Source organism: Chaetodon trifascialis, chromosome 11 (genome assembly GCF_039877785.1).
Source record: "Chaetodon trifascialis isolate fChaTrf1 chromosome 11, fChaTrf1.hap1, whole genome shotgun sequence".
NCBI classification, from domain to species: domain Eukaryota; kingdom Metazoa; phylum Chordata; class Actinopteri; order Chaetodontiformes; family Chaetodontidae; genus Chaetodon; species Chaetodon trifascialis.
In genome coordinates, this window is record NC_092066.1 from 16,374,229 (window position 1) to 16,399,232 (window position 25,004).

A 25,004-nucleotide genomic window follows, 5' to 3' on the forward strand; every position below is an offset into this window, starting at 1 on the left:
GTTCCCCACAGGGTTCTTTGAGATGAAGATGAAATACGATGAAAGTGACAATGCCCTCATCAGAGCGTCCAGAGCTGTGACTGACAGAGTCACTGACTTCCTCGGTAATGCTGCGTCGTAGTTGGTTTTGATGTTGCAAATAGTTTTTACTCATTCTGGAATCCGCTTCAGTGAAGTAGCGGGCAGTAAGAGATGCGCCCCATGTTGTGGCCATAGCCTGTTTTACACATGAATGTGGATATTGAAAAAGCATAGACACAAGATGTTAACTCATATTTGTTAATGTCCCATTCATAGTTCTGAGTGATCTCTTAGTTTTTGCTGCTGTTTGTTTGTTTGTTTGTTTTCCAGGTGGTCTTTTCTCGAAGACAGAAATGTCTGAGGTGCTGACAGAGATCGTGAAGGCGGACCCCACCTTTGACAAAGACTCGTTTCTCAAACAGTGTGAGAAAGACATCATCCCTAACATACTGGAGGTAAACTGACTCTTCCTCCAGCTTTCACTTTCTCCTCCAGTCTGTCTGCTTCATTCACATTCTTCTCTTCGCTCAATACCTGAGGGCATTCCACAAGGAGGGCTAGGGAAAGACTTACTGATAAGGGTCTTGCTTAATTAAATGTGAGTCTTTACTACGGCTTAAATCAGATTCAGCAAATGAATTTGTGACTTCTTCTGTTACAATTAATAGTCAGGCTGCAGCTGTCATATTTTAAAACAAGGTCTAAACAAGCTGAGCATCAAAAGACATCATTCAAAGTAGAAAACAATCAAAACAATGCTTTGTGTCTCTCACAGTTTAATGATAATTGCAGACATCTAATAATGAAAAAGTGAAGGCTTGGTTGATTGTGGTTCAATGAAATGAGGATCTGTTGTGATTTAGGCTACAATGTAAGACCTTACCATGCGACTGTGTGGTTAAATGCTGTTGCTTACATTTTTTTAAAACTGCTCTGACAAGGATTGACTGAAGCTTGAGTTACCATTGTAATTTAAATGCTTCCAATAGGTAAATAATAAATAAGTCTAATTTGCTGCATAAGGTGACTTGTGAAATCACCCTTTGTTGTAAAGCAGTCTTCAATAACAGTGTCACTGTCTTTCTGCAGGCTATGATCCGTGGAGAGCTGGATGTTTTAAAAGACTGGTGCTATGAAGCTGTAAGTCCAGTGTTCATTTCATCAACTCTAATTAAACACCATGAAGGTGAAGGTCATTTTCATGTCAAATGTGTGTTTTCTTGTACCGGTTCTCAGACGTATAGTCAGCTGGCTCACCCCATCCAGCAGGCTAGAGCGCTGGGGCTCCTCTTCCAGTCCAAAATCCTCGACATTGATAACATCGATGTAAGTGTTTGAGAGGTGTTCACTAGCCATCACACAAAGTGTAGCACTGTGCTGTGTTCACAGATTTCTTTTCTTCATGCTTCTTTCTCTCTGTCCAGCTTCTTCCCTCTTAATGAACATTCGCCTCATTTACATGCCAAAAGCAGGCACTTTATTCATTACGTGTGTTTAAGAAACGTAACCCTTATTAAGTGTGCTCCTCTCATTTCATTTGTTCGTCCCTCGCAGCTAGCAATGGGCAAGATGATGGACCAGGGTCCAGTGCTGATCATCACTTTCCAGGCTCAGGTCGTCATGGTGATCCGCAGCCCCAAAGGAGACATTGTGGAAGGAGATCCAGTCAGTAAATTTAGAATTACTGCATATATATGTGTGTGTGTGTGTGTGTGTGTGTGTGTGTGTGTGTGTGTGTGTGTGTGTGTGTGTGTGTGTGTGTGTGTGTGTATATATAGTCTGTCTAGCAAGTTGCATCATACATCACAAGGTTTCAGAAAGAGGTTTGATGAGTTGAGAGGAGCCCTCCACCTCTCCATACTGTCCCTTTGGGACTGACCCTCTGCTCTTCTCCCCCTCAATCAACAGGGGAAGGTGATGAGGATGATGTATGTTTGGGCGTTGTGTCGTGACCAGGAAGAGCTGAACCCCAATGCAGCCTGGAGACTCCTGGACATCTCCGCCTCCAGCACTGAGCAGGTTCTCTAAGAGGAGGAGGAGGAGGAACACAGGGATACGAGGATGTGTCTGGAACACCTGCACATACTGACTTATTTATATATATATATATATATATATACACACACACACACACACACACACACACACACATTAACATCAACATCTGAGAGCAGAGTGCACCCATGCTCCTGTGTTACGCCAGAGACTGTATTTGCACACACTCACGTTTTCAATTGCTACCCACAGGATTTATGTGCATATGTACATATTCGTCCACTCTAAGGAAAGTATACATGAACATAGAGATAAACTACCAACATGATATACATATAAATATACAGTATATTTGGCGCATCCACTAATATGTGTGTGTAGTCCTTTGCACTGGTTAGCTCAGTGTTTCCAGGTGGAGTGTGACTATAGAGCATTTACGTTCATTTTGAGTGGATGGAACATTTTCACCAACAAGAGGAGCCTGTGCCATTTCTCCCATTGTTTCATCCAGTGGTGCAATCCGTCCATATCAGCCCAGTGGCGAGATCCAAGAAGACTGGTGGGAAAAAATTCACATCACGTCTGTGACTTAACCCATTGGTCCTGAGACTAAAACTGGGTTTACAGCTGACCACTTAGTCTTTGTCAAACAATGTAAACAGGAAATTGACATCTGGGCAGTGGCAAGGATGAGCTGAGTGGGCCAGCATGAGAGGCCTCGTTAATCAAGTCTGTCCCATTCTTCAAGTTAAAGGGACACTCTAGTTGTAGGCATGTAGATGAGTTTACTTGTCTCATTGGGGTCCATGTTTTCACATGTGCTGTAGCTCAGAGACCACAAGCAGCTGGAGAAGCGTATCCTTGTGTTTGTGTTTGTAGTAATTCACAGAGGCAGCATGTTTTCTGAAGTTGCAGTGCCTTGAGCTCCTGGTCACTGAACATCCTCAATAAGAAGAAATCTACAGCTCTTAACTCTCTGTAAATATGTTAACTGTCGAGTACTGCTTCTTTGTAAGCTCGGGTGGGACCGCAGTCAAGTCATGTCATTATGGCAGCTTTAGTGTTCGAGGATCATTGGCCATCTCATGTTGCACATGGTTTAGCTGTGCTGAAAGGTTTGGTTTACTTTTGTGTATGTGGCTTTTCAAGGGGTGAGTGCTGAAGAATGAATGAGTACGTTCCTGTACTGTCATGTTGACTGTATTTAACATTTGTTCTGTGTCCATGCAAGGCTCCACTCATATACCACTGAAGACACATTATCATTGTACTGTAACTCTTTTTTTCCTCGACTGTTCAGTTAACCTACAGAAACATCCAAACTTGGGAAGAGCAGTTGAGCTCCTGATGAATCCAGATTCGCCGTGACGAGCATGCTTGGTTTGTATGAGTTGTTATTCATTGCCAAAGCATGTGACATGAGGCCATCTGTTACTTACTGGAGTTCATGACTACCCCTCACGGTCACACCATGCTCAAGTAACATGTCTTTGTGATGAGTCCCTGGTGTGTGCTGATGAAACAATATCTATCACAGGCTTGTATTTTTAGCATTCAGTGATTCAGAACCTCCCAACCATCTTTTTTTTTTGTCTCTCCTGGGGGTGGAAAATAAAACCACACCACCATAAAATGCAGGTGTGAGGACTCGGATGAACATGCAGAACAAGCTGTGAAAGGAGAGACTGTTAGTGACGGAGTACTGAATCAAATCTCTGCAGTAGTTTTTCCCCCTCTTTGCAAAATATCTCAACAGGTATTTGTCACATATCCATGAAAATGGTACAGATGTTTTGGGTCCCCAGACAATGAATCCTTGAGGCCTCACCTTTCGTCTAGCATCTTCGCTGGGTTTGACCTCCAGGAAATATCAAAACCATATTGGAAGATTCCATGAAATTTTCAGAGCTTGTTCTTGTGACCCTGAGGACAAACTCTTTTCATATTACAACACTTTATCAGCTTTCCCCTCATGCCACTATCAGCCAAAATTTCACCTTTGCACACAAAATACTTTTTTTTTAATGTCCAAGAGGATGAGTCTTTTAGATGTAATGACCATATGGCCTTTCCAGCACTACTCGAAAGGCTCAAAACATCACTGTATTTGTTCTATGCAACACTTAAACATTGTGGGTTGTAAAGAACATTACAGCTTTGAGGGTCCAGTTGCAAGACTTCACAGTTTTAGTGTTGATGTCTTATTGTGTGTGTTCAGTAAAGGCACACATATGGTCCCGCTGTTACATGTGTAAGAAGTGTTTTACCTGAACAAATCTGTTGATGTGTTAAATGTCCTCATGACTCAGAATAAAGATAAATTCTTCAGACTGCAGTCGACTGGTTTTCAACAGACCCAGCTTCCTAACTTGTTAGCATGTCTTAACAAGGTTTGCTTGAAAAATGACCAGGTTGTTGCCATATTTTCCCATGATTATGAGAAATCCTCCATCATACACACACACATTTCATCCTTCCCTCAATTTTGCAATCATTGTTTTATTTTTGATTTGACCAACGAAATACACATCCATGAGTTTTTCAATTTTTAGCCAGTAATGTGTCTGTCTGCAGAATGAAGAGTGCTCTATTACGATTTGCTTTGTCCAAGTCTTCTTAGTGTCAGCAGCTTCGTATGCATTGTGTATGTTTGCTCACAAGAGAAAATTCAACTCTGCACATTGTGTGTGTGTCCTTTGTTTTCTCATTTCAGAACTGGCATGCTTTGATAGATGTGCATGGATTTGGCCATTGACACTGGTTGATAAACCTATAGATTTGGTAGTATAGGGAGGATAGATCAGGCTTTAAATCACACATGCCTGTAGATTCACACACAGGGCTGCTTTATAGGGGATCTCATCCAACAGCTGTCTTTGGTGATGAATGACTGGGGACGTCCTCACACTAACTAACCTCCTGTGGTCCTCCATAGTCTTCTTGCTTTTCTTGTCTGCGACTGAAGCCTACTGAGAGTTGATCAACGAACATAAGCTCTTGAAACTACACTGAAGTGAATCCTTGCCAATTATGAAATCATGAAGTTTATGCACAACATTTTCAAGCACAGTTTGTTTCTTTTTGATGTGCAGCACAGTTAAACCATTTCAGTCAAAGGATAAAGTCAGAACATCCTCATAGAAGAAGTCCATGTTTTGCCCCCAGAGCAATGAGCACTCTTATTATATCTGAATAAATGGGGTTGGATGCACCAACACAACAGTCTGGAAGCAGAAAAGGCCTTGGAGGCAGTGCAGTGCAGAGCTTTCCTTTATCTACTTCTTTAGTTATTACATTATATTCTTGGTGGCACACTACAGTGTATACACCAAGCTGTGTTCTAGCCTACATAAATGAAAAGGCTTTCAGCGTAGCGTATGCGGTAACATCAGATCATTATGTAAGCTGATTTTACACATTGTGTGAATGTCAAAAAACTCAGATTGATTAAATATTTGATACTTGTATTTGCCTTTGTGGTTGTTTTGGTTTGTAACATACTTTTCTAACAACAGTTTGTGATTTCATTTCCCCAGAAAATAAAACTACACTGAGCGACTGACTCAGCAGTGACTTGATATACATACTTGATAAACCTTATTTTCTCTACATATGCATTTAGGCGTTGCTGCACTACTGAGGAATGCACAAAACTGGGCAACCTATCAGTACAGGGCAATAATTGCATCAATATATTGCAATGTATCAGATGTGTGGGGACAGTAGTCTGTTAAAGAAACAGTTTGGCATTTTAGGAAGAATGTGCATCACCATCAGGGTGCCAGACAAACTCCAGGAAGTCACCGCGCCATGAAAATAACACTGTAACCCCTGTAAAATCACATGTGTTGTTTTTATACTTTGGTCTTTGTCTTTTAAACAACTGAGATATATTGTATAATTTTGGACAGTCAGACCAGCTGTCTCCCCTGATTCCATACTAAACTAAGCTAACCTGCTGCTTGTTCCACCTACATATTCTATACTGTATACAGACATGAAGGTCCACAAACTGTAAGTGGGAGATTGGTAAGCACAGAGTAGTTTGGAGACATTGCCCTGAGCTGAACCTGTCAGGCATCACTTATTCCTAAACTCTGTATCCTGCGTATAAAAAGTCGAGTTTAGGATTTAGAGTCTGCTAATCCCATTCAAGGAGGTGAGATACATTTGAAAGGAAGGGCTGCCTAAAAGGACAGAATCAGGGCAACACACAAGCCGGTTACAAAGATTAATCTGCTGCCGGGCAACCCAGATATCCTGTAGCGGTGACCTATGTCTGCTCCCTGAACCACAGCTTGACCTCATGGTGTACCATCTGCAATCTAATGTTGAATTTCATAACCATGCAGGTGGGAGACTCGGCGTATCAATTATGGCTGCAGTGGGTGGCCTGCTGTAGCACTGCTCAGTGTGATTTGATTACGAGCTCCTTCGGGACAGTGTTATGATCCACTGACTATTAATTAAACCTACAGGGAGGGCGCATGTGGCCTCAGGTGGGGGAGATGTGGCTGTGTATGGACGGCAATCTGTTCCAGTGTTTGTACAGTTTTAATTGTGTCAATTAATTACTTCTCACAGTGAGTGTCTGAAGCTTAGCCACAGGCAGGTTGAACTACTTATTTTGTTCCACATCTTGATCATGTTTTCTCCTGCAGGTCAGCAAAACTTGTAATGCAGTCTGACATAAGTCATCTTATACAACCCATAGTATTGAAGTCTTTCTCTAAACATATGCAACCTGCGGATCAACTGTATCAGTTCTTCACCTCTGAGAAACTCTTGCTATCAGCTCCTTTTCCAAACAAATCACAACGTGATTTATTCAGGAAGACTATCAACATGACAAAGCAGACAACTGGCCAAAGGCTCCTCACTTGAGGGGAGTCCTAAAATTAAATCACGGGGTCTTGAAAAGGTGAAAATGTGTTACCTGTGTTATTATTTGATCAGCAGCACTGTTTTATGGACGGGTTGTGTCAACATCTTGTCCCAAAATCAGATCTAATTTCATTTCACCTGCAATTTCTATTGTGTTTACATGGCATTTATTCCAAACCAATGTGTGTTTAATGAAATTACTACAAACCACTGGCAGCACAGCAAACCTCAGGGTTGGGGTGGATGGTCAGTAGAAGCCCACAATTCATTTCTGCCCTTTGGGTCTGATGGCTGCTTCATTCAGCCATGCGTGTTTTGTACCCAAAGGCGTAGCCAGCATTTTAATACAGAGGTCATGAGTCTACATGCTCTCCCCCCACACCAAAAATATTTTAATTTGAGGGGCATTTCATTGTTACCTGTTCAGTCATATTTTCAGCAAGTTTTATTTAAACACAGCAGTTTTTTTTAGGAAACTCCTAAAAAAAAAAAAAAAAATCAACAACCACTCAAAAACCCAATTAAAATAATAATTGCCTTTATTTGCAACACTATTATCATCACCAGATCACACAATTCTTTCAAGGAATCTTTCTAGGAAATTATAGACCCTTGAAAGCAAACAGTTAAACTAGTTACAAGCAAAATATTTACCTTCATGGTGTTTTTTTCTGCGCACCTGTCGCCAGTCGGCGTGCAAAAGTTGTTAAAGGCTCATTGTAAGAAAATGGGGGAATCATCATTTTGGAGTAAACAACAATAAACGCTTTTGCCACCTCTGTCTGTGACATACTGGCAGCATGGCTTCATGGGCCCCTCAGTGTCCGTGCCCCACGCTGTCCTCTTACATAATGCAAAAGCCACACACGGCTTTCGGCGCTTTACTCATCCAAACGAAAAGATTATGTGTGCAGTATATACAGCCGAACGTGGACAGGGGGGAGGGCGGTGGGGCGGATCCCTCAAAGTGAGCAGACTTAAAAGCTCCTGACAAAGCGGAGGAGGTGCTGCGGGACGTGACGGAGTCCAGACCTGAAGCTCCGTGTGCAGGCTGAGGGGCCGGAGCTGTCCGCGGTGCTGAACAGCTGCGGGATCAGCGGCACGCCGCGTCTCTGACTGCGCGTCCTCACCTGAGACACCAGCACGAAGGTAAGTCCTCTGACCCGGTCCACCTCCAAGTTCTCACTGCAATGATGGATTTGTTTGTTTGAGTGAACTTCTGTATGAAGGAGTCAGTGTGAATGTCTACTTTGAATTACTCGTTTGCAAGTTGTCCTGTGCAGCTGCAACTTTGTGCTGTTGTGTAACTTCATGTGAACAATTGAGAGTTTTAACAGAGAGAAAATGCTTAATATTTCTTATTTATTTAGAGGCGATAACTGTCCTGCTACGATCAGCATCACACTAAAACAGCCAATATTCCTCTTAGAAGACAGGTGATTACGCTTTCCTTCACAGACTGAGAACACAGAAAACTGTCTGACTGTTTTTGAAACACAGTGGTGACAGCTTCAGCTTTGAAGGAAGATTAATAAATGAAACCCATCTGCTTCTTCCTGCTGTCATTTAAGAGACATCAGACAAAAGTTTAAAATGCTTGTCTTTGAATCTTTGAACTACTTTTACTATTTCTGTGTTCAAGAAGTTTTACCAGAAAAATAAACACGAAGGAGAGAAAGTCTTTGGGGTGATGTAATCAGAGATCACCGCCAGCAGGGATGAAAGAAAGGTGGAGGTGACACACTGAAATAATGTTTTTAGATGCTGTAAAATCAGATGACAGAGCTCCAGCTGTAGATATTGAGCTTTGTTCTGCCTGTAGTCCCACAGTAAGGGTTTATCTTAGACATCATCATTTCACCCTTTATATTTAGAGAAGTCCTTGACATTTTCAAAGCTGCTGTCATAATCCAGAGGTGTAACTGGGAGGTATTACAGGTATTACAGCCATGAGGAACGCCATATGTCACATGTGCTCTGTCCTATTTCATTGAGGCTTTGAAATGATAAACTGTGATTCTATGATATTTGTCCACATTTTACATCCAGTTTGGGCTCCAGAACAGCTAAAAGTCAGTTTTTATTTTTTAGCGTGTGAGTGTGTAATTCAGATGCGGTCAGGCACCACCCTGTGATTTATCTGCTGTTTAGGAACCAATGCAGCTCTGTCAATGAGGATCTATGAGCCATGAAATTGATGTCCTTTCTTTTCTATTCTTTAAAGCTCTATTACTTTGCTTCTCATTATGACATCCTCCTTCTCAGCTCTGTGGTGGTGGTATATCATTTTGATTTGGGCTAACCTGCAGAACTGAAAATATACAGCGACTTCCCTGGTCACCTTTTGCAACCATCCATCTTCAATGGGTCCTCATATCTGCTGAGTTTGCCTGCGAGTAAGAACAACTCCAGGCCTTCGATATAAAAAAGCCTCCCACACCACTGTATATTCTGCCAATGTAGCATAAAGTGCACTGTCAAGTGGAGCTGCAGTGACTAGCAAATATTTTGGCTGTGTTGCATAACTCTCTATAAAAGTGTATTTTGACTGGGCAGATACTCAAAAGGATTTTAATCTCAGTTAACTTTTAAATCCAGTCTTGTGCCACTTCCTTTCATGGCGGCCGATAAAAATCAGTCACATGCTAAAACCGTACAAATCCTGTGTGCAGGAAAAGCAGGCCTTTAATGGTAAATGTGTTATTTGCATCACATTGTTCAACTCCTATTGTCCAGCTTTCAGCAGCAGCCGTCTTCTCAGTGATGTGCACTGACTCTGACTAACATGTCGTCCTCCTTGTGTGAACTTCAAGCCTCTCCACTGACTTTTGAGTCGTCGCTTGGCTTCTTCTTCTTCTTCTTCTATACATGCGGCCACCAGCCATTTGATAATTGATTCTGAGGCAGGCAGTTTCTTTCATTATCCCGTCAAGTCTCCTATTAAAGCTTTGCTCGGCCCTTCAGTCCCATCATCCAGAGAGCAGGGGAGCTATCAATGTGTCTTTGCGAGGATTGGCGGGGTGGTAAGGAGGGAGACGGAGTCTCCTGGAATAGAATCTGCTGACTTGGGAGTGCACCTACCACAGGAAATGTCTCTCCACTCCACAGCCCATTAAAGAGGCTACGGAGAGTGTTTCTGTGCAAGAGTGCAGCAACTCTCCAAGGGTTTTCCCCACATTTCTCTCTTCCCTCATCAGTGTCTGATTTATTTATCTTGTACTATGCTGTACCTGAGTTCAGGAGAGGGGTAGTGCTTCTATCTTGTCTCAGTTTTGTTCTGCACAAGAAAGATTAGAAGATTTGACAGAATGTGCAGTAACAGTTTTAAAGTGAGACTGTGTGCTGAAAACACCTCTTGAGAGCCCTGAAATCATAAGAATCTATAATCCTCAACATGTTCCAGGCCCCTGTCCAGCTCTGGACTCCTGAATCAGATCAGATGTGTCTCACTCACTCACTCACTCACTCACTCACTCATGTTGCATCTTTTTTTTTCTCTTAGGTATCTCGATGAGTGAATCCCAAAATGAAGAGGTTCCTGGTGATGAAGGGCTAAAAATAGAAGCTTTCTCATCACAGTAAATCACCGACTCATTGCAACACGGCCAGCCCGTTCCAGTGACTCAATACAAAAACGCTGTCTGAAGCTCCACAACAGGGATCATTTACAGCCTGCAAGCACTTTGATTGATCTGTGGAACATCTTTGGCTACTCGATTGGAATTTATACATCACTTTTAAATCACAAGACACGTCTCTCTAGGGCTGCTATTGGATGACACTTAAGAGGGCTGGGCAGGTTGTAGTAGTGACCTCAGTCATTGCATAGTTAGCTTCTCTTGAAAGCAAGCGAGTGTATGTGAAAGAAGGCAAGAAGTTATTTTGAATGAAATCTCTCTAAGCATGCCTGAGCTTGCTGCTCAGTTCACCAGAGGGCTTATTAATTTGCACTACTGATTTGCAACACGTTTTCTCTGCAGGAATAATTTCTTTGCCTGGTTGACTGGTGGGAAGCACTGCTGCTGAGTTCAGACAGTTGACATCTGCCAGATGTGATCTCACTCCAGGCTTAGAAATCACACCCAGTTACAAAGATGACCCAGCAGAGCCATGCCATCCCTCACAGCTTCTGACTGCAAAATAAAACTCACACAGTGAACATCTTCAACCTTCAAAACATTCCCGCGATCCACGATGAGCGACACAAACTACTGGGTTGTGGACTATGAGCTCTCCTCTCCTGCACCACCCGGGTTCCCCAGGAGCCCGACGGTGCTGCAGCCCATGGCAGGGCACCCCGAGCAGGGAACAGCCCTGTGTTTTGTGGGCCTCCTTGTGCTGCTGCTGCTCTTTCTTGTTGTTCGCTGCGTCCGTATCTTGTTAGATCCCTACAGCAGCATGCCAGCATCATCATGGACTGACCATAAGGAGGGACTGGACAGAGGACAATTTGATTATGCACTGGTGTAAAGAGGACAGAGCAGGAGATGAGGATGTGTATGTGATGGTTCTTTTGAGGGACTTTTGATTGATGATGTTTGTTGTTTAAAACTAAAAGTTTCAGCTCCTGAAGATGAGAGACTCTGCAGTGTGGTACAGTATATTGATGTTTAGCTGGGCTAATGCAAGCTCAAAGCAAGCCAAGACAACAGCATAAAAACCACTAAACAGTGGAGGGATTAAATGCAGCGCGGCAGACAGAAGAGGAACAGACACACCAGAAGTGGTGTACCCATTTTAATTTACAGTAATTCATATAATATCAGAGACGTATGGTGTATATGATGTTACGCCGCAGCTTTTAGCGACAGGCACTGCAGGAAGACAACGATCAGTATCTCAGCATTGCGCTTATCATTTTGTAATTCTATAAAGTTTTTACAAATACCAGGCCTGCATTCTAAATAGAGAGCAGAGCTGCTGCAGGAGAGGCCCTGATCAAATGAAAGAGGAATTAAATGTGTTTAGGCCAGACATGGAAGCCATTTAGACAGAACTAATACGCACTGTTTCTGCAGACTCGGAGACAAGACTGTCAACTTTATAGGATGATTTACTGTTAATGTAAAACTGATATTTCCTCTGCAGCTTTTATTCTTGATTTATTTTTTTATTTGGAAGTGCAGCTGAACCAAACATTTAGAAGATGTCATGGTTTCTCTGGAACTGGAAACCTTTATTTTTATTCTATTTACCTTTAATCAATGTGAACCATGCTGGATATTGTCTAAGATGATCCTCAGGTGAAATGATTTGTAAGTAACCAAAGCCTCTGTCATTTGAGGGAATCACTTAAATTGAGCTAAATTTGCTATTTGTATCTATTTTCTTTACAATTCTCTGTGTCCTAAATTTCAATCTTATGTCACTATAAAAGCCAAAGTTTATAATACATAACAGTTAATACAGCATACTTTATTTGGGGTTGTCCTGTTTCATGTCGTTCTCCCTTTAAGAGGCTTATGAGGCTCAGAGCAGGGGGTCACAGCTCTGGCTGAATATGTGTCATATAAAGTTCTGATTATGAAATGCATGTACACCAAGTTCCTCCGCCTAATCCCTTTTTGCCTTTAGGCCCCGTCCAGCGCACCAGCCAAATCTGCTCAACAGTGCCTGTAGAAATGTGAGAAAAGCTAATATCTGTTTCATACTAATGATGTTATTGCTCCTTTTGCCACTTTGTTTTGTAATATTGTTTCTTCCCTTATTATACTGTAAAGTCCTTTGAAGTGTGGCAATGACAGACTCTTTATAAAGATTAGTATTAATATTATACTGATTTGTTAAAATTTGATTCCTTAATGATGACCAAAAACTGTTTATTAATACCAAACTATTGTATATGGTCCAATTTCCTGGATATAGAGTTTTTTTAATGAAATAAAAGCTTTTGTCTTGTCTTGATTTTAGAAAGTTTCATTTCCTTACAGACACACACACACACACACACACACACACACACACACACACACACACACACACACACACACACACACACACACACAAACTTTTAATTGAGCAAAGGCTGTCCTGACTGCTGCCCTAAAGTCAATATTAGCAAGATTTAGAGCAAATGAAATCAATCGAATAATCAATTGGAGGCTCGTAAAGAGACACAGTCAGTTGATTTATGGGAATCAACCCTCCCAGAGGCAGATCAACCCCCCTGATGAAATATATCCCCACACTGAGTGACTTAGAGCCTCATCACAGCACTCTGCTTGTTTGGATGAGACAGACATTTATAAGTAAGAGCAAACTTCACTGTCAGTCGTAGGGTTTTCAAAAGATCCACATCAGACATCACAATACGAGTTAAAAAAAGTATTAAACCAGAGTTTGGAATATTTAACATGAGACTCACATATCTAAGACCTCTCTAATCTTCCTAATCAGATTAGGAATTGTAGTTCTATAGATTCAGAGTGTTTCCTGAATGCATTTTGATTGAGTTTTTCTGGTTAGTTGTGACCTCCTCTGGATACTTTGAGAATTACAAGTGTGAGTCCACTGATCACTGACAGATCAATCAGTGCTCTAATGCGCTTCTACACTAAGGGGAAATACAGAATAACACATAATGGATACATGTGTACAATCCTTTAGTTATTACGCTGGCTAACTGATTAGCTGTATATGTGGAGCCCATTTCCACAATTCATTCATCTGAGTATTGTTCTGAAATAGTCTCACATTAGCTGCTGCCCTGCAGAGTATTCTATTGTTCAAAGACAACACACATTTTAGCCATGCTAATGCATGGCTCTAGGGATGGAATTGTTGGTCTGTAAGATGGTCCACTACGTCGGTCCAGACTGAAATATTTCAACAACTTTTGGATGGACTGCCATGAAATTTTGCAGAGACATTCATGTTGCCCAGAGGAGGAATCTTAATGACTATCATGAGCCCCTGAGTTTTCCTGTAGCTGTTTATGAGGCTCACATCTGTTGTATTACAGTTTTTGCCCATTGCTTGAACATTACTGACACATGCTTAGACCAGAGTAACAAAACTAGAGGTTTTTGTTACTTTACCTTAAACACAGTGTAACCATACCCTAAACAAAAGTGCTGCTTTGCACTTTAGCTGCAATTCTGCAACACACTTGCTCCTGCACACTACACACTATTTCATACATAAGACATTTCGTTCATAAATGAAATCTCAGGGCACCATTGGGAAAACACATCCATTCAAAATACAAAACACATTGGGTAATTGGAAATACTCAGACACACACCTGAAAATACTTACTTACAAAACTGAACACCAATCAGCCACATATAGGCCTCAGCTAAGCAACAGTTGGCTAATGCTCCTTTTGCACCAAAACTTGGAAGTTCTGTGAAACATACTGTACAGTATAGTACATAATGCTGTACCACTGAGATGTTACAGTACTGTGCACAGTATACAGTACAGTCCTGTAAATACAATAAAGTTTTGTGAAACATGCAGTGATTATATTGAGATGTTTCAGTTCTGTGTATGGCATCTACAGTTAAGTACAGTATATACATTACTTTAAAAAGAATAAGCAAACCAATAACAATTCATGGTTGCATTTTCCTACAGAATGGCTAGTAGACCTTGTGGGGGTGGACGCAAAGCCTGTTCACCCAACAGCAGGAACTTGCCATTGTAGAAATAGTCAGAGCAAACAATGCAATCCGTCTCCACCAGCTACGGCAACAAATATTTGCAGATGGGCAAGTATTCATCAACATAAATCAAGTAAGCATTACCACTATCAGACACATCTTGGTAAAGCACAGCATCACCATAAAGCAAGAGTAATAAACAGTGTTGCATTGAGTTTCACAGAATGCGTCTGAGAAACTGAATAAAAACAGTGACAATGAAAGACTGCAGTGTTTTATAGAAAGTACAGTAGTGTGTTGCTGCTAATCTGAAAGTGTATTCGTATGATGGAAGTGTGTATCATTTTGTCATCAGAGTGACATTTTGACAAAGGATTGTTAGGTTTTGATAGCAGAGTTTCAGTTTGACGTAGATGTGAATGCTTTATTTCCCAGTGTTGTGTCTTTGCTTGTGTGTAGAGTTTTGTCACACTGAGCCAAGTTTTGCAAAAAGTGTTCAAGCAACGGGCAAAAACTATAAGAGAAATGTCACAACTATTTGAGGGATGGTCATTAAATATGGTTCATTCTTGCTCTTCTGAGGATGAGTTGCAGTGCATTTGGTGACCTTTCACCTCACACCATCATCTGGTCAAATTTGTAACTGTACCAATACTTTGGTCTATGACTAAATACCTGTGAAACTAATGACATCATGCTCAGTGGCACTTTGTGTTTAGTGCTAATCAGCAATATATTAGCATGCTAACACTCTAAGATCGTGAACATGTTTGTGTATGTAACATGCATGTTAGCGTTGTCATTGTGAGCATGCTAGCATGTTAATGCTCGTGAGGAAATTAGTTAGGGCAAGTTATCTGTGGTGATAAACCTTGCACAAAGAGTGACCAGCCAGACTTTGGTAAGTGGACTACAACAGCCTTCTACAGTTTATCAGGCTCCAGCAGAGGGCTGGAAGCACAGTGAAACACCCCCACCTCATTAGTACTGCAATTAACAGAACAGATTTTGCTTCAGTGGGTTCTGACAATTTACTTCCTTGATAAAAAAACAAAGGCCCTCAGTTCCCACCATCCTCTCACACAGACACACATGTGCATGTGCACACAGATATGGAAATAAGGCTGGACCACAGAAAAATATGACCTCAGCCTTGACATGCAAAGCAGAACTTGTTCCATGTTAACATGCGTGACACTTCCCACATGTCACAATATTGCTTTGGGGGAGGGTGTATATAAATGTTATTGCTTATGGTAATGCTACTACAATTCTTCTAATTTAAATGTATCGCACTAATCAAAATTTAAAAGACAAAAAAAACAAAAACATTATTAGCTTTTTTAGATTTCACATTGTTGAAACAAGGCATATGTGTCTCTGTCTCCCGGGCATACAGACTAGGCAGGTGCACATGGTATGCAAATACCTTTCTGAATGTGCACAGGCTAATTTTCTGGTAATGTGACTCCATCCCACATTAAAGTATAGAAACTCACTTGTAGGCTACGTAGAACTCCCAGCACACAGTCACAACACACTCATGCACACACGAATACAAACAGAAGTGAAGCACGGCCTACTGTATACACGCATGCAAGTCTTATTTGTCTACTGTAAAATGTAAACAGACCATCTCTCTCAGTAGACACGGTCCTTTTAACATATTTATCATACATTTTACATATTAACAAAGGAATAAAACACCTATGCTTGAGACAGCACAGCTGTGGTCCTGATTGATGTGCATGACAAAAAAGAGCAGTTCATCTGCATAACAGTACTGATGTTATCACCTGACAGCCTCCTTATCCCCCTCCACGACAATACTATCAGCTGAGAGTGTTGGCTGAAGAGGATGATGGTGTGAGGACTACTGGTGTGTGTGTGTGTGTGTGTGTGTGTGTGTGTGTGTGTGTGTGTGTGTGTGTGTGTGTGTGTGTGTGTGTGTGTGTGTGTGTGTGTGTTTAGAGGGAGTGTGTGCCATAAGAATTTGAATAGAGCCCTTGATGACATGACACAATTGTTCAAAATGAAGTGTGAGCTCAGCGGCAGGGACATACACACACTGTGTTTACCTTCAAACTCTGAAGTCCTGGAAGTGTTCAGGATAGTTGCTTTGGGTGTCAACAGCTGCTGTCCTGGACAGCAGTAACACAGGGGAAGTTAAGCATTATAGACTGCATATCATGTCAGCTTAATAGGTTAATGCTTAATGCTTAAAAGTAGAACAATGGCACAAATACAGAGGGGTCACAAGGTCAGTGTCATTTACACAGCAGTATCTAGAGTTTGCTAACCTTAGCTAGCATTAGTTACCACATGCTACTGCCCAGATCAGACCAAGTGAGGCGGCAGAAGCAAATCTTTTAACTCACTGCCCTTTGTTGCCTATGAATCTAATTTTTTATCTGTGAAGCATTAATATATTTCTTCTTTCATCTTCCCAATTCCAACCTTATATATTAACGTTTTCAGTACATTACAGGGCTAATAACAGCAAGTTTATTATTCAACACTGTAAAGTGTATAATAGCCCAATAATAGCCCAGTGCTTCCTTTGTTACCCATGCTGAGTTAATGGGTTATGAGCAGGAGACGCCCCAGGTGTTTCATTAACTGCTCATCCATCAAGTTACATCATCCTGTTAGGAAAAGACAGAGAATACCGGAAGCTTTCAGAATAAAAGCACACGTAAGCTACATGTATGAGCAGTTATTGTAGACTGCACAGAACTGTGACGGATAATGGGTTAAAATTAATTAAGCAATTTTATTTATTTATTTTTTTTTAAATAGCAATATTCTGCTAATTTGGCTGCTTATTTTTTGTGGCAGTGATTCGTATTCAGTAACATTACATTTAGAGGGCACTTGCATTTGCACTTGTTTGTTTATGTTTTGTCATCGCATAAACGTGCTTTTGGAAAGCAAACGACGGCTTTCTTTGCAAACACTGCTAACAGAAACCATTAAAGGTGTCGCGTTCTCTACAGATGCTATTATTTTGAAATGATCATCACAATCTTCTCCTCATCGTGCCTAACTTGACACCTGAGCCGTGACGACTGAACGGCTCCTCGCCAGAGTAGTCGTTAGGATACAGCGGAACCAAAGCGCGTCGCCGGCCAATTAAGGTTGAAACAAAGTCTTAGTTTGTGGTGGATTTTTCTTCTTCTGACCTCTGAACTGATCAGTCCATCATTTTCACACAGCTGCCGCCAGGTGAGTTTCCCTTTTCTTTCAACACTTTAACCACAACTTGGTGTGTTTCACTTTGGAAATGAATGTGCCGTACCTGTGTTTGTTTTCAGTCTGGTTTTCACCCTGTATAAGATAAATAACATTTCTGCATATGTTCCTGGATAGACAGGATTGCACAGTCTCTAGCTGAGTTTCTGCTTTTTATTCTGAGACACTTTACAATTATTTTATGCCCTTTTTTGTTTCCCAGCTTTGTGAACTACATGTATGGTTCAGTGGCACTAAAAGCCTGAGTGACATTCCTGGAGGATGTTAATCTTAATGTATTGTTAATAGCTTTTGTATTATTTATTAATGATGATAATATTATTTAGATGGAGTTTTTGTTGTGGAGGTAGAGATATTATATGTGGCTGATATTACACCATATTGTCCATAAGCTCTCAGGATGTTTATGGTACAGTACTAACACACACACACACACACACACACACACACACACACACACACACACACACACACACACACACACACACACACACACACACACAAATAAACAATCAAATGAGTGATTCTGCCTCTGAGGTCTCACTCTACGCACTGCCTGCTTACTCTGGTACAATCCAAGTAGCAGACTTCCTTGGACTATGAGGAAACATCTGGTATAAACATCATCTTCACCATGTGTAACTGTCTTCATCACCTCTGCCTGTCCATCCACAGCAGAATGGCCCTGCTACCTGACGTATGGAGGCAGGACTACTGGCTCCCTCCAGGTGTGACCTGGAGAGACATGGAACAGCTGGCAGACTCTGACCGACCGTTACCCCAGGACCTCCTCATAGCGCTGCCCCTCGCTCTGGGCTTTGTCGGCCTGCGCTACGTGTTTGAGAGGTAAAACACACCTGCTGTCTTTGCTCCGTGCTGGGTGATGTGTTTGGGTGGGATGTGGTAGGCTTTACAGGTCAGGGCAATGTGGTCTGTGTGTCTTTGACAGTTAAACACAATAATATCTACATTCCTCGTTTAGGAGGGATCACGCTTGAAAAAGCCAGAATTATTTGACTTGGAGAGACATAGACATGTTGCCTAAGACAGTCAATGAAAGTTACTTTGAATTTTACTGCAGACCAGAGTCTGTTTGCATGGGATACTTTTTGGTCATGATTTTCAAATTGAAGAGAAAAATCTAAAGAAGCACATGCTCAGTTATCAGCTTTTAAAAATCTCTTATGAGAAACTGTTGGTCACAAAGACAGAGGTAGTGTTGCAGTGAGCTTGTTCTGAGTGCAAACAAACCTCAAAGGCCTCTCTCTCTCTCTCTCTCTCACACACACACACACACACACGCACACACACACACACTGCCTTCAGGGTTTTTGATTGGTTGATTACATCTCCAGTGGGTTCACTGTGGTAACATTCATGGCAGTGAAGAGTGAGTGGAATCAAATGGCTGGTTAAACCCAGTTAAAATGTCATTATCATGTGGTATTATTCCACCATGCTGTGCTACTTTATTCTGTAGTATTCTGTTATCTCATAGTTTTTATTTAAGGTTTATGTATATATAAATGGTTTTCAATTATATCACATTTTTGCACATTTAGTACATATAGTTTTCTAGACATCTGTGTATATTTAGAATACTTCTTTAAAGGCCTGTCATGTTTCTAATTGCAGCTCTGGCCTGTTTCTTGTGCTGTAATGCTAAATTTCCCTCCTGTGAACTGATAACATTTTATCATATCTTGAATACAAATATGTGTCAGGCTTAGTGGTAACATTTCTGCACACACACACACACACACACACACACACACACACACACACACACACACACACACACACACACACACACACACACACACACACACACACACACACACACACAGTGTTTTGTTAGCTGCTCTAACACACAGAGGTTGTATATACAGCCTTAAGTACAGCTAAACAACTGCGCGCCTGACTGTCCTACAGAGGGTGTTATGTTATCATTTGTGTAAGCTGTCTTTTGTCTTCTTTGCCTGCAGGTTTTTTGCCCCACCCATGGGCAGACGTTTGGGGGTGAAGAATAGATCACAAGTGAGTGCTGCCCCCTCCCCGAAGCTGGAGTCGTTTTACACCAAGAGGAGCAGACAGCCGACACAGGTCGGTCTGAAAGGCCTCAGCATGCGTGCGCTTCAGCTTGATTTGTGGCACATTTTGATTTAAACTGGAGGAAGTTATCTGAGCACAATGAAAAAGGATCCAGACGAACGGTTTTTAAATGTCTCCAATGTTCATTTGAGACATTTACTTCCTCTTGTGAGTTGTGCTTGAGTGTTGTGATGGTAACACATCCTTGTTCCTGGAAAACCCAGCCTGAGGGAAAACACATCACCATATGTGCAGATGCACACACACACACACACACACACACACACACACACACACACACACACACACATTATTCCTTCCCAGCTTTTGTATATATATATATATATATATATATATATATATATATATATATATATAATTGATCATTAACACCAGTGGGGTAACAACACTTACAGTAACTTAATACCAGCATCCATTCAGGACAGTGACGCTGAGATAATCTGATGGAAAGAATAACATCCACTGCCTCTTATCTCTTTCTCCCTTCTGCCAGTTCTGCTAACTTTTACTCATTCATTCATTGCATTGTTGTTTCAGAGTGAAATAGTTACTTTGATGTCGCTCTGTGGCAAAACCCAGAGGCAGATTGAGACCTGGTTCAGACTTCGCCGGAATCAAGACAGACCCTGTCAAACCAAGAAGTTCGGTGAGGCTGCGTAAGTGCTTTCTCTTCCACGGTTCAGATTACAGACGGCTTCCTTCCTTCGCCACCCGCTGCAAAAAGCTCTTGAGAACTTTTCTAATTTTGCAGGAAGTTGCCACTTCATACAGAGACAATAGCTGTGTTCATTTGTCGACTTCATTACATTTTTAATGTGCTTTCTGTCTTAATGCTCAAAATATCTGATTTCAAGTGTTTTCATCTTGCAGGTGGCGGTTCTTTTTCTACCTCACAGCCTTCATTGCCGGACTGGCCTGTTTGATTGATGTGAGTTTCAAAAAGGTTTTGTAGCATTTCTAGTGGACCAGCTGTGTTCTTAAACCTCCCCTCAACTTCCTCCACAGAGACCGTGGTTCTGGGACCGCAGTGAATGTTGGAGGCAATATCCAGTTCAGGTGAAACATTACTTTACAGTACATCATTTCACTGCTTTGGATAATTAGTGTGTCCTGTTTTGTTACTGCACTATAGCGTCCTCCTGTAATAAATCGTGTGTCTCTGTTTGATGTGGAATCAGTTTTGAAGGGAAGTCTGACTGAAATCTGAGTTTGGGGAAACAGATGAAATGTGTTTTAAAGAGGAAATGTGAAACAAGCACAATATATTTCCTCATTCATATTACAGAGAACAATGAATAATCTGTGTCACTAATTTAGATCCAGTCACTCATGCTATGGTTACACGAGTCAAGGGATGTGAGCAGACATGCAGCAGCAGGTCCCGCCTGCTGTTTAAATGTGACTGCTGTCAAACTTGCCATGAAAAATACTTTCTGGGCCTACAGCATATTATTTTGATTAAAAAGAAACAAACAATGACTTTGAATTGCTATTTTTTTGGACTGATTGCCAAAACCCAAGAAGGAGTTTCTTTGTAAAAGACTAATATAGCAGAGGATGGTTTCGATCCATCGACCTCTGGGTTATGGGCCCAGCACGCTTCCGCTGCACCACTCTGCTGCTCATACCCCCCTGACACTCGGGCTATTTGAGTTCATCTCTTACAGCAGTCATAGGGTGTATTTCATCATGCATGTCATGTCCTCTCTCCTCCTGTGACCCGGTTATCATTCCCCCTCTGCCATCATGGGGGATCTTCCAATCCCTTAAATATATCTTGAGGAGAGACCACCCGCCTGATGTTGCCTGATGTTGCCTGATGTTGTTCAGTGTAGCCTAGACTGCAGACTAAAACAGTGGCAATGCCTCTTACAGCTCCACAAAGCCCAAGAAGTGAGGTCTTCATATGTCCTTCTTTGTCCACCCTCAAGTCCAGAAGACTGAGAAGGGAAGAATCAGTGAATCTTGGGACTTTTTGAATGAAAAATAGCTGAATTGATTATCAGAATAGTTGGAGATTAATGTCATTCCCTGCTTGTTTGATGGTACTTAACTGAAAGGATCTACAACAGACACAAAGTGTACTTCCTAATCGACATTTTGAGTGAAATCCTCCAGCTGTTTCTCTGTCTGCTGATATGGTTCCATTTTTGTGCCACCAGTTGCGCCATGTTTCTGTTTTTTTTAATAAGTTTTCATTGACTTTTGAGTAATATTTTGTCCACAGCCCATGGAGAGACCTCATTACTGGTACTACATGCTAGAGTTGGGATTTTATGGCTCTTTGCTCCTCCGGATCTCTGTGGACATCAAGAGGAAGGTGAGGACCTCAGAATGCATTCATCGTTAAATGTTTCTGGTTTCCAAACTTCATTGCCTCACAAGACATTGGCCTTTAGAGAAGGACATAAGTGAAGGTATTAGCCCGATGATCGCTTCCGCTGGGTCATATTTCTTGATGACTTGCACTACTGCTGCAATGAGAAACTTCACTGGACACATGGTTAATAAGTAACTATAACAGCAGGAACTTAAATTCTGTTGACACACGAAGGTCATTTTATTTCACTGAGTCGATTCACTACATATATTTTTTTGCCAGGATTTTAAAGAACAGGTGATCCATCATCTGGCCACCATCTTCCTGCTCAGTTTCTCCTACTGTGCCAACTACATTCGCATCGGCACCTTGGTCATGCTGCTTCACGACTCCTCTGACATCCTGCTCGAGGTAACGTGTCATCTCGTGCTTTACTCGATTCATGTTAAATTCAATGTATTGTCTTAAATTTCTTGGAAAGGCTGCTTTCATGTAGCCTTTGTAGAAGACAAAAAAACAACCTGTACATTGAGAGTCCCATGTCTCAAGGGCCACAGCCTAAGAAGCACATGGGACCTCACAAATATAATTAATCTCATTAGAGCAGGTCACCATAGATTCAACTCCACATTGGCCAATTTTCTACCTCTGTGTGGCCTCACCAAGGTGAGAAAAACTAGAAGTATAAATGTTACAGACTACAGACGGTCACGCTGGGCTCGAGGCAGCTCTTAGAAAGTATCTAGGTTGAGATCTGTGTGGCAGCCTGCGGGATGCTCAACTTATTTCAGCAGGCACATCCTGTGACTGAGTCCTGATAGCAAGCAGCCCGAGGCGACATTTGTCTAAGTGTACAAAACAAAGAATTGTAGATGAGAAACGATTTAAAGAAGAAACTACAGCAGAAAAAAAAAATAAAGACGTGATTGGTGCTGCTCATGCCACAGATTCATCATGGACTGAGCTCACATGAAGCACACATGTTCATGTTTATTTCCCCCTTGTTGAAAGGGGAAATAAAGTATTTGCACAGTGTTTAACTAATGTTTTGTTCACTGTTGTGAGTTCGCTTCACATATAGCTTCATTTATGCTTCATATTTGTGTAATAAGTTCAATTCATTGGTACTTTTGCAGTCTGCCAAGATGTTCAACTACGGCACTGGCTGGAGGAGAACGTGTGACACACTGTTTGTTGTGTTCGCTGCGGTCTTCCTTGTGACTCGCCTGGTGATTTTCCCCAGCAAGTACGGTTAACTCGTGAGATGCTTTTCCATTTTACTACTAAATGCAGGATGGAGTCTATTGTCAGAAACACTTTTTCAACATAACTCTAATTATCTGATTATGTACAGAATCATCCATACCACCCTGGTGCTGTCCATGGAGGTCTTTGAACCTTTCGTCGGCTATTACTTTTTCAACGTCTTGCTGATGGTGCTGCAGGCTCTTCACATCTTCTGGGCTGGCTTAATCTTACGCATGGTCTATAAGTTCCTGAAAGGCAAGGTGAGAATCAGCAATCAAACACAGGGCACCTCTGACCAACATATGTTTTAACATCTGAGATGAGATTTTCATACAGGCCCTGTGTCTGCTTCTGTCTGCAGCTGGAAAAAGATGAACGCAGCGATGAAGAGAGTGAGGTTGAGGAGGAGGAGGATGATAGAGGAGGAGAGGGAAATGCGGACCAAGGAGATTATTGTTGGGAGAAAAGTAAAGACACTCTGAACTCCAAACTGTGTGTGCTGACCAACAGTTGCGTCCTAAATAACTTGAGTAACCACAGGACATCTGTAGCTGACAGGATGCGCAAAGCTCAGTAAAGTGTTAATGATTTCTATTACATAACATTACCATTTTTGCCATGTTTTACACACTGAGTGATATAGGATGGATGCAACGCATTAACCTCTTTCCTGCCAGTATCCTTCATTTTAATTGAGAGTGCAATTAGACAAGTTAAGCAGTGAGAGTTGAATCGTCAGCCTTGAAAAATGCTGACTTAGCAGAGGATGGTTTCGATCCATCGACCTCTGGGTTATGGGCCCAGCACGCTTCCGCTGCGCCACTCTGCTGCTCACCCCAGATGGGACTCGAACCCACAATCCCTGGCTTAGGAGGCCAGTGCCTTATCCATTAGGCCACTGGGGCACCTGCAGTGGCACGACATGCCACTGTACAATGATGGACAGGGATGGTGGTGAAGCACAGGAACTTGAGAGCGTTCAGTGCCTGTCTGGTGATTTTCTTCATTACAGCCTACACTGCAGACTGTTTGTCATTCAGCAAATTCACAAAGGACATGTTTGAAAACAGAAAAGAAATTGTAGCTAATAGATAGAACAACAGCAAAATAAAAGATATACATTAGGTAGCTGATGTAAGACCGGTATAGACAACATTGTTTTGTTTTGTTTTTTGTTTTTTTTTTACATATTGTTTAATAATGAAATTGTTACACAACATGCAGTAGATATTCAAATGCAGGAAATAAAACCATCATCTTACTCTTTCTGTGTCTGTCTCTTGTGATGATAGAACACAGGGCCATGGTAATTATTCTGATACTTAGTTCAATGTTTTAGACTTATCCTTGCTCAGGTTTTTACCTCCGGCTGTTTCTAAAGCAGAGCAGGTTTTGCATGTGCTTTTATGAAATGTGTTTACATCATATACAGTCACAGGCTGTGAAAAGATGCTGTTTCTTCTTCTGTGCCGCAGTGCCACCTGGTGGCTTGGACCAGGATGACACTTACACGCTGAGTGCCACACTGGAATGTATGTGGTGACCCAATAGTTTCAAAGATGATGTCA

At 41.6% G+C, this 25,004-nt stretch overlaps 3 protein-coding genes and 1 non-coding gene across 5 annotated transcripts in view; 3 read left to right on the forward strand and 1 right to left on the reverse strand.

Moving 5' to 3' along the window:
• Window positions 1–25,004, forward strand: part of LOC139339377 (mitochondrial import inner membrane translocase subunit TIM44-like) — a 103,105-nt gene that overhangs the window by 3,388 nt on the left and 74,713 nt on the right. Inside the window, exons 8-13 of one of the 2 annotated variants that reach the window (XM_070974968.1) lie at window positions 12–104; window positions 352–476; window positions 1,111–1,161; window positions 1,258–1,347; window positions 1,576–1,686; window positions 1,930–2,065. In XM_070974968.1, coding sequence (XP_070831069.1) covers window positions 12–104; window positions 352–476; window positions 1,111–1,161; window positions 1,258–1,347; window positions 1,576–1,686; window positions 1,930–2,049 — 590 coding nt within the window. In that variant the 3' untranslated portion in view covers window positions 2,050–2,065. Of the gene's footprint in view, window positions 1–11; window positions 105–351; window positions 477–1,110; window positions 1,162–1,257; window positions 1,348–1,575; window positions 1,687–1,929; window positions 2,143–25,004 lie in introns of those variants that run through there. The other variant, XM_070974967.1, reaches the window with a different exon arrangement.
• Window positions 10,976–12,802, forward strand: LOC139338493 (cortexin-1). The gene has a single exon (XM_070973538.1). The coding sequence runs from the start codon at window positions 11,095–11,097 to the stop codon at window positions 11,368–11,370; it is 276 nt and encodes a 91-aa protein (XP_070829639.1). The 5' UTR covers window positions 10,976–11,094; the 3' UTR covers window positions 11,371–12,802.
• LOC139338489 (ceramide synthase 2-like) lies at window positions 18,436–24,702 on the forward strand. Its single transcript, XM_070973535.1, has 10 exons — window positions 18,436–18,602; window positions 19,742–19,859; window positions 20,406–20,524; window positions 20,739–20,796; window positions 20,874–20,924; window positions 22,096–22,188; window positions 22,471–22,599; window positions 23,325–23,434; window positions 23,543–23,696; window positions 23,798–24,702. Exons 1-10 carry the CDS (start codon window positions 18,436–18,438, stop codon window positions 24,011–24,013), a joined length of 1,215 nt encoding a protein of 404 aa, XP_070829636.1. The 3' UTR covers window positions 24,014–24,702.
• trnar-ccu (transfer RNA arginine (anticodon CCU)) lies at window positions 24,269–24,341 on the reverse strand. The gene has a single exon. It is a non-coding gene; the product is annotated as a tRNA-Arg (tRNA).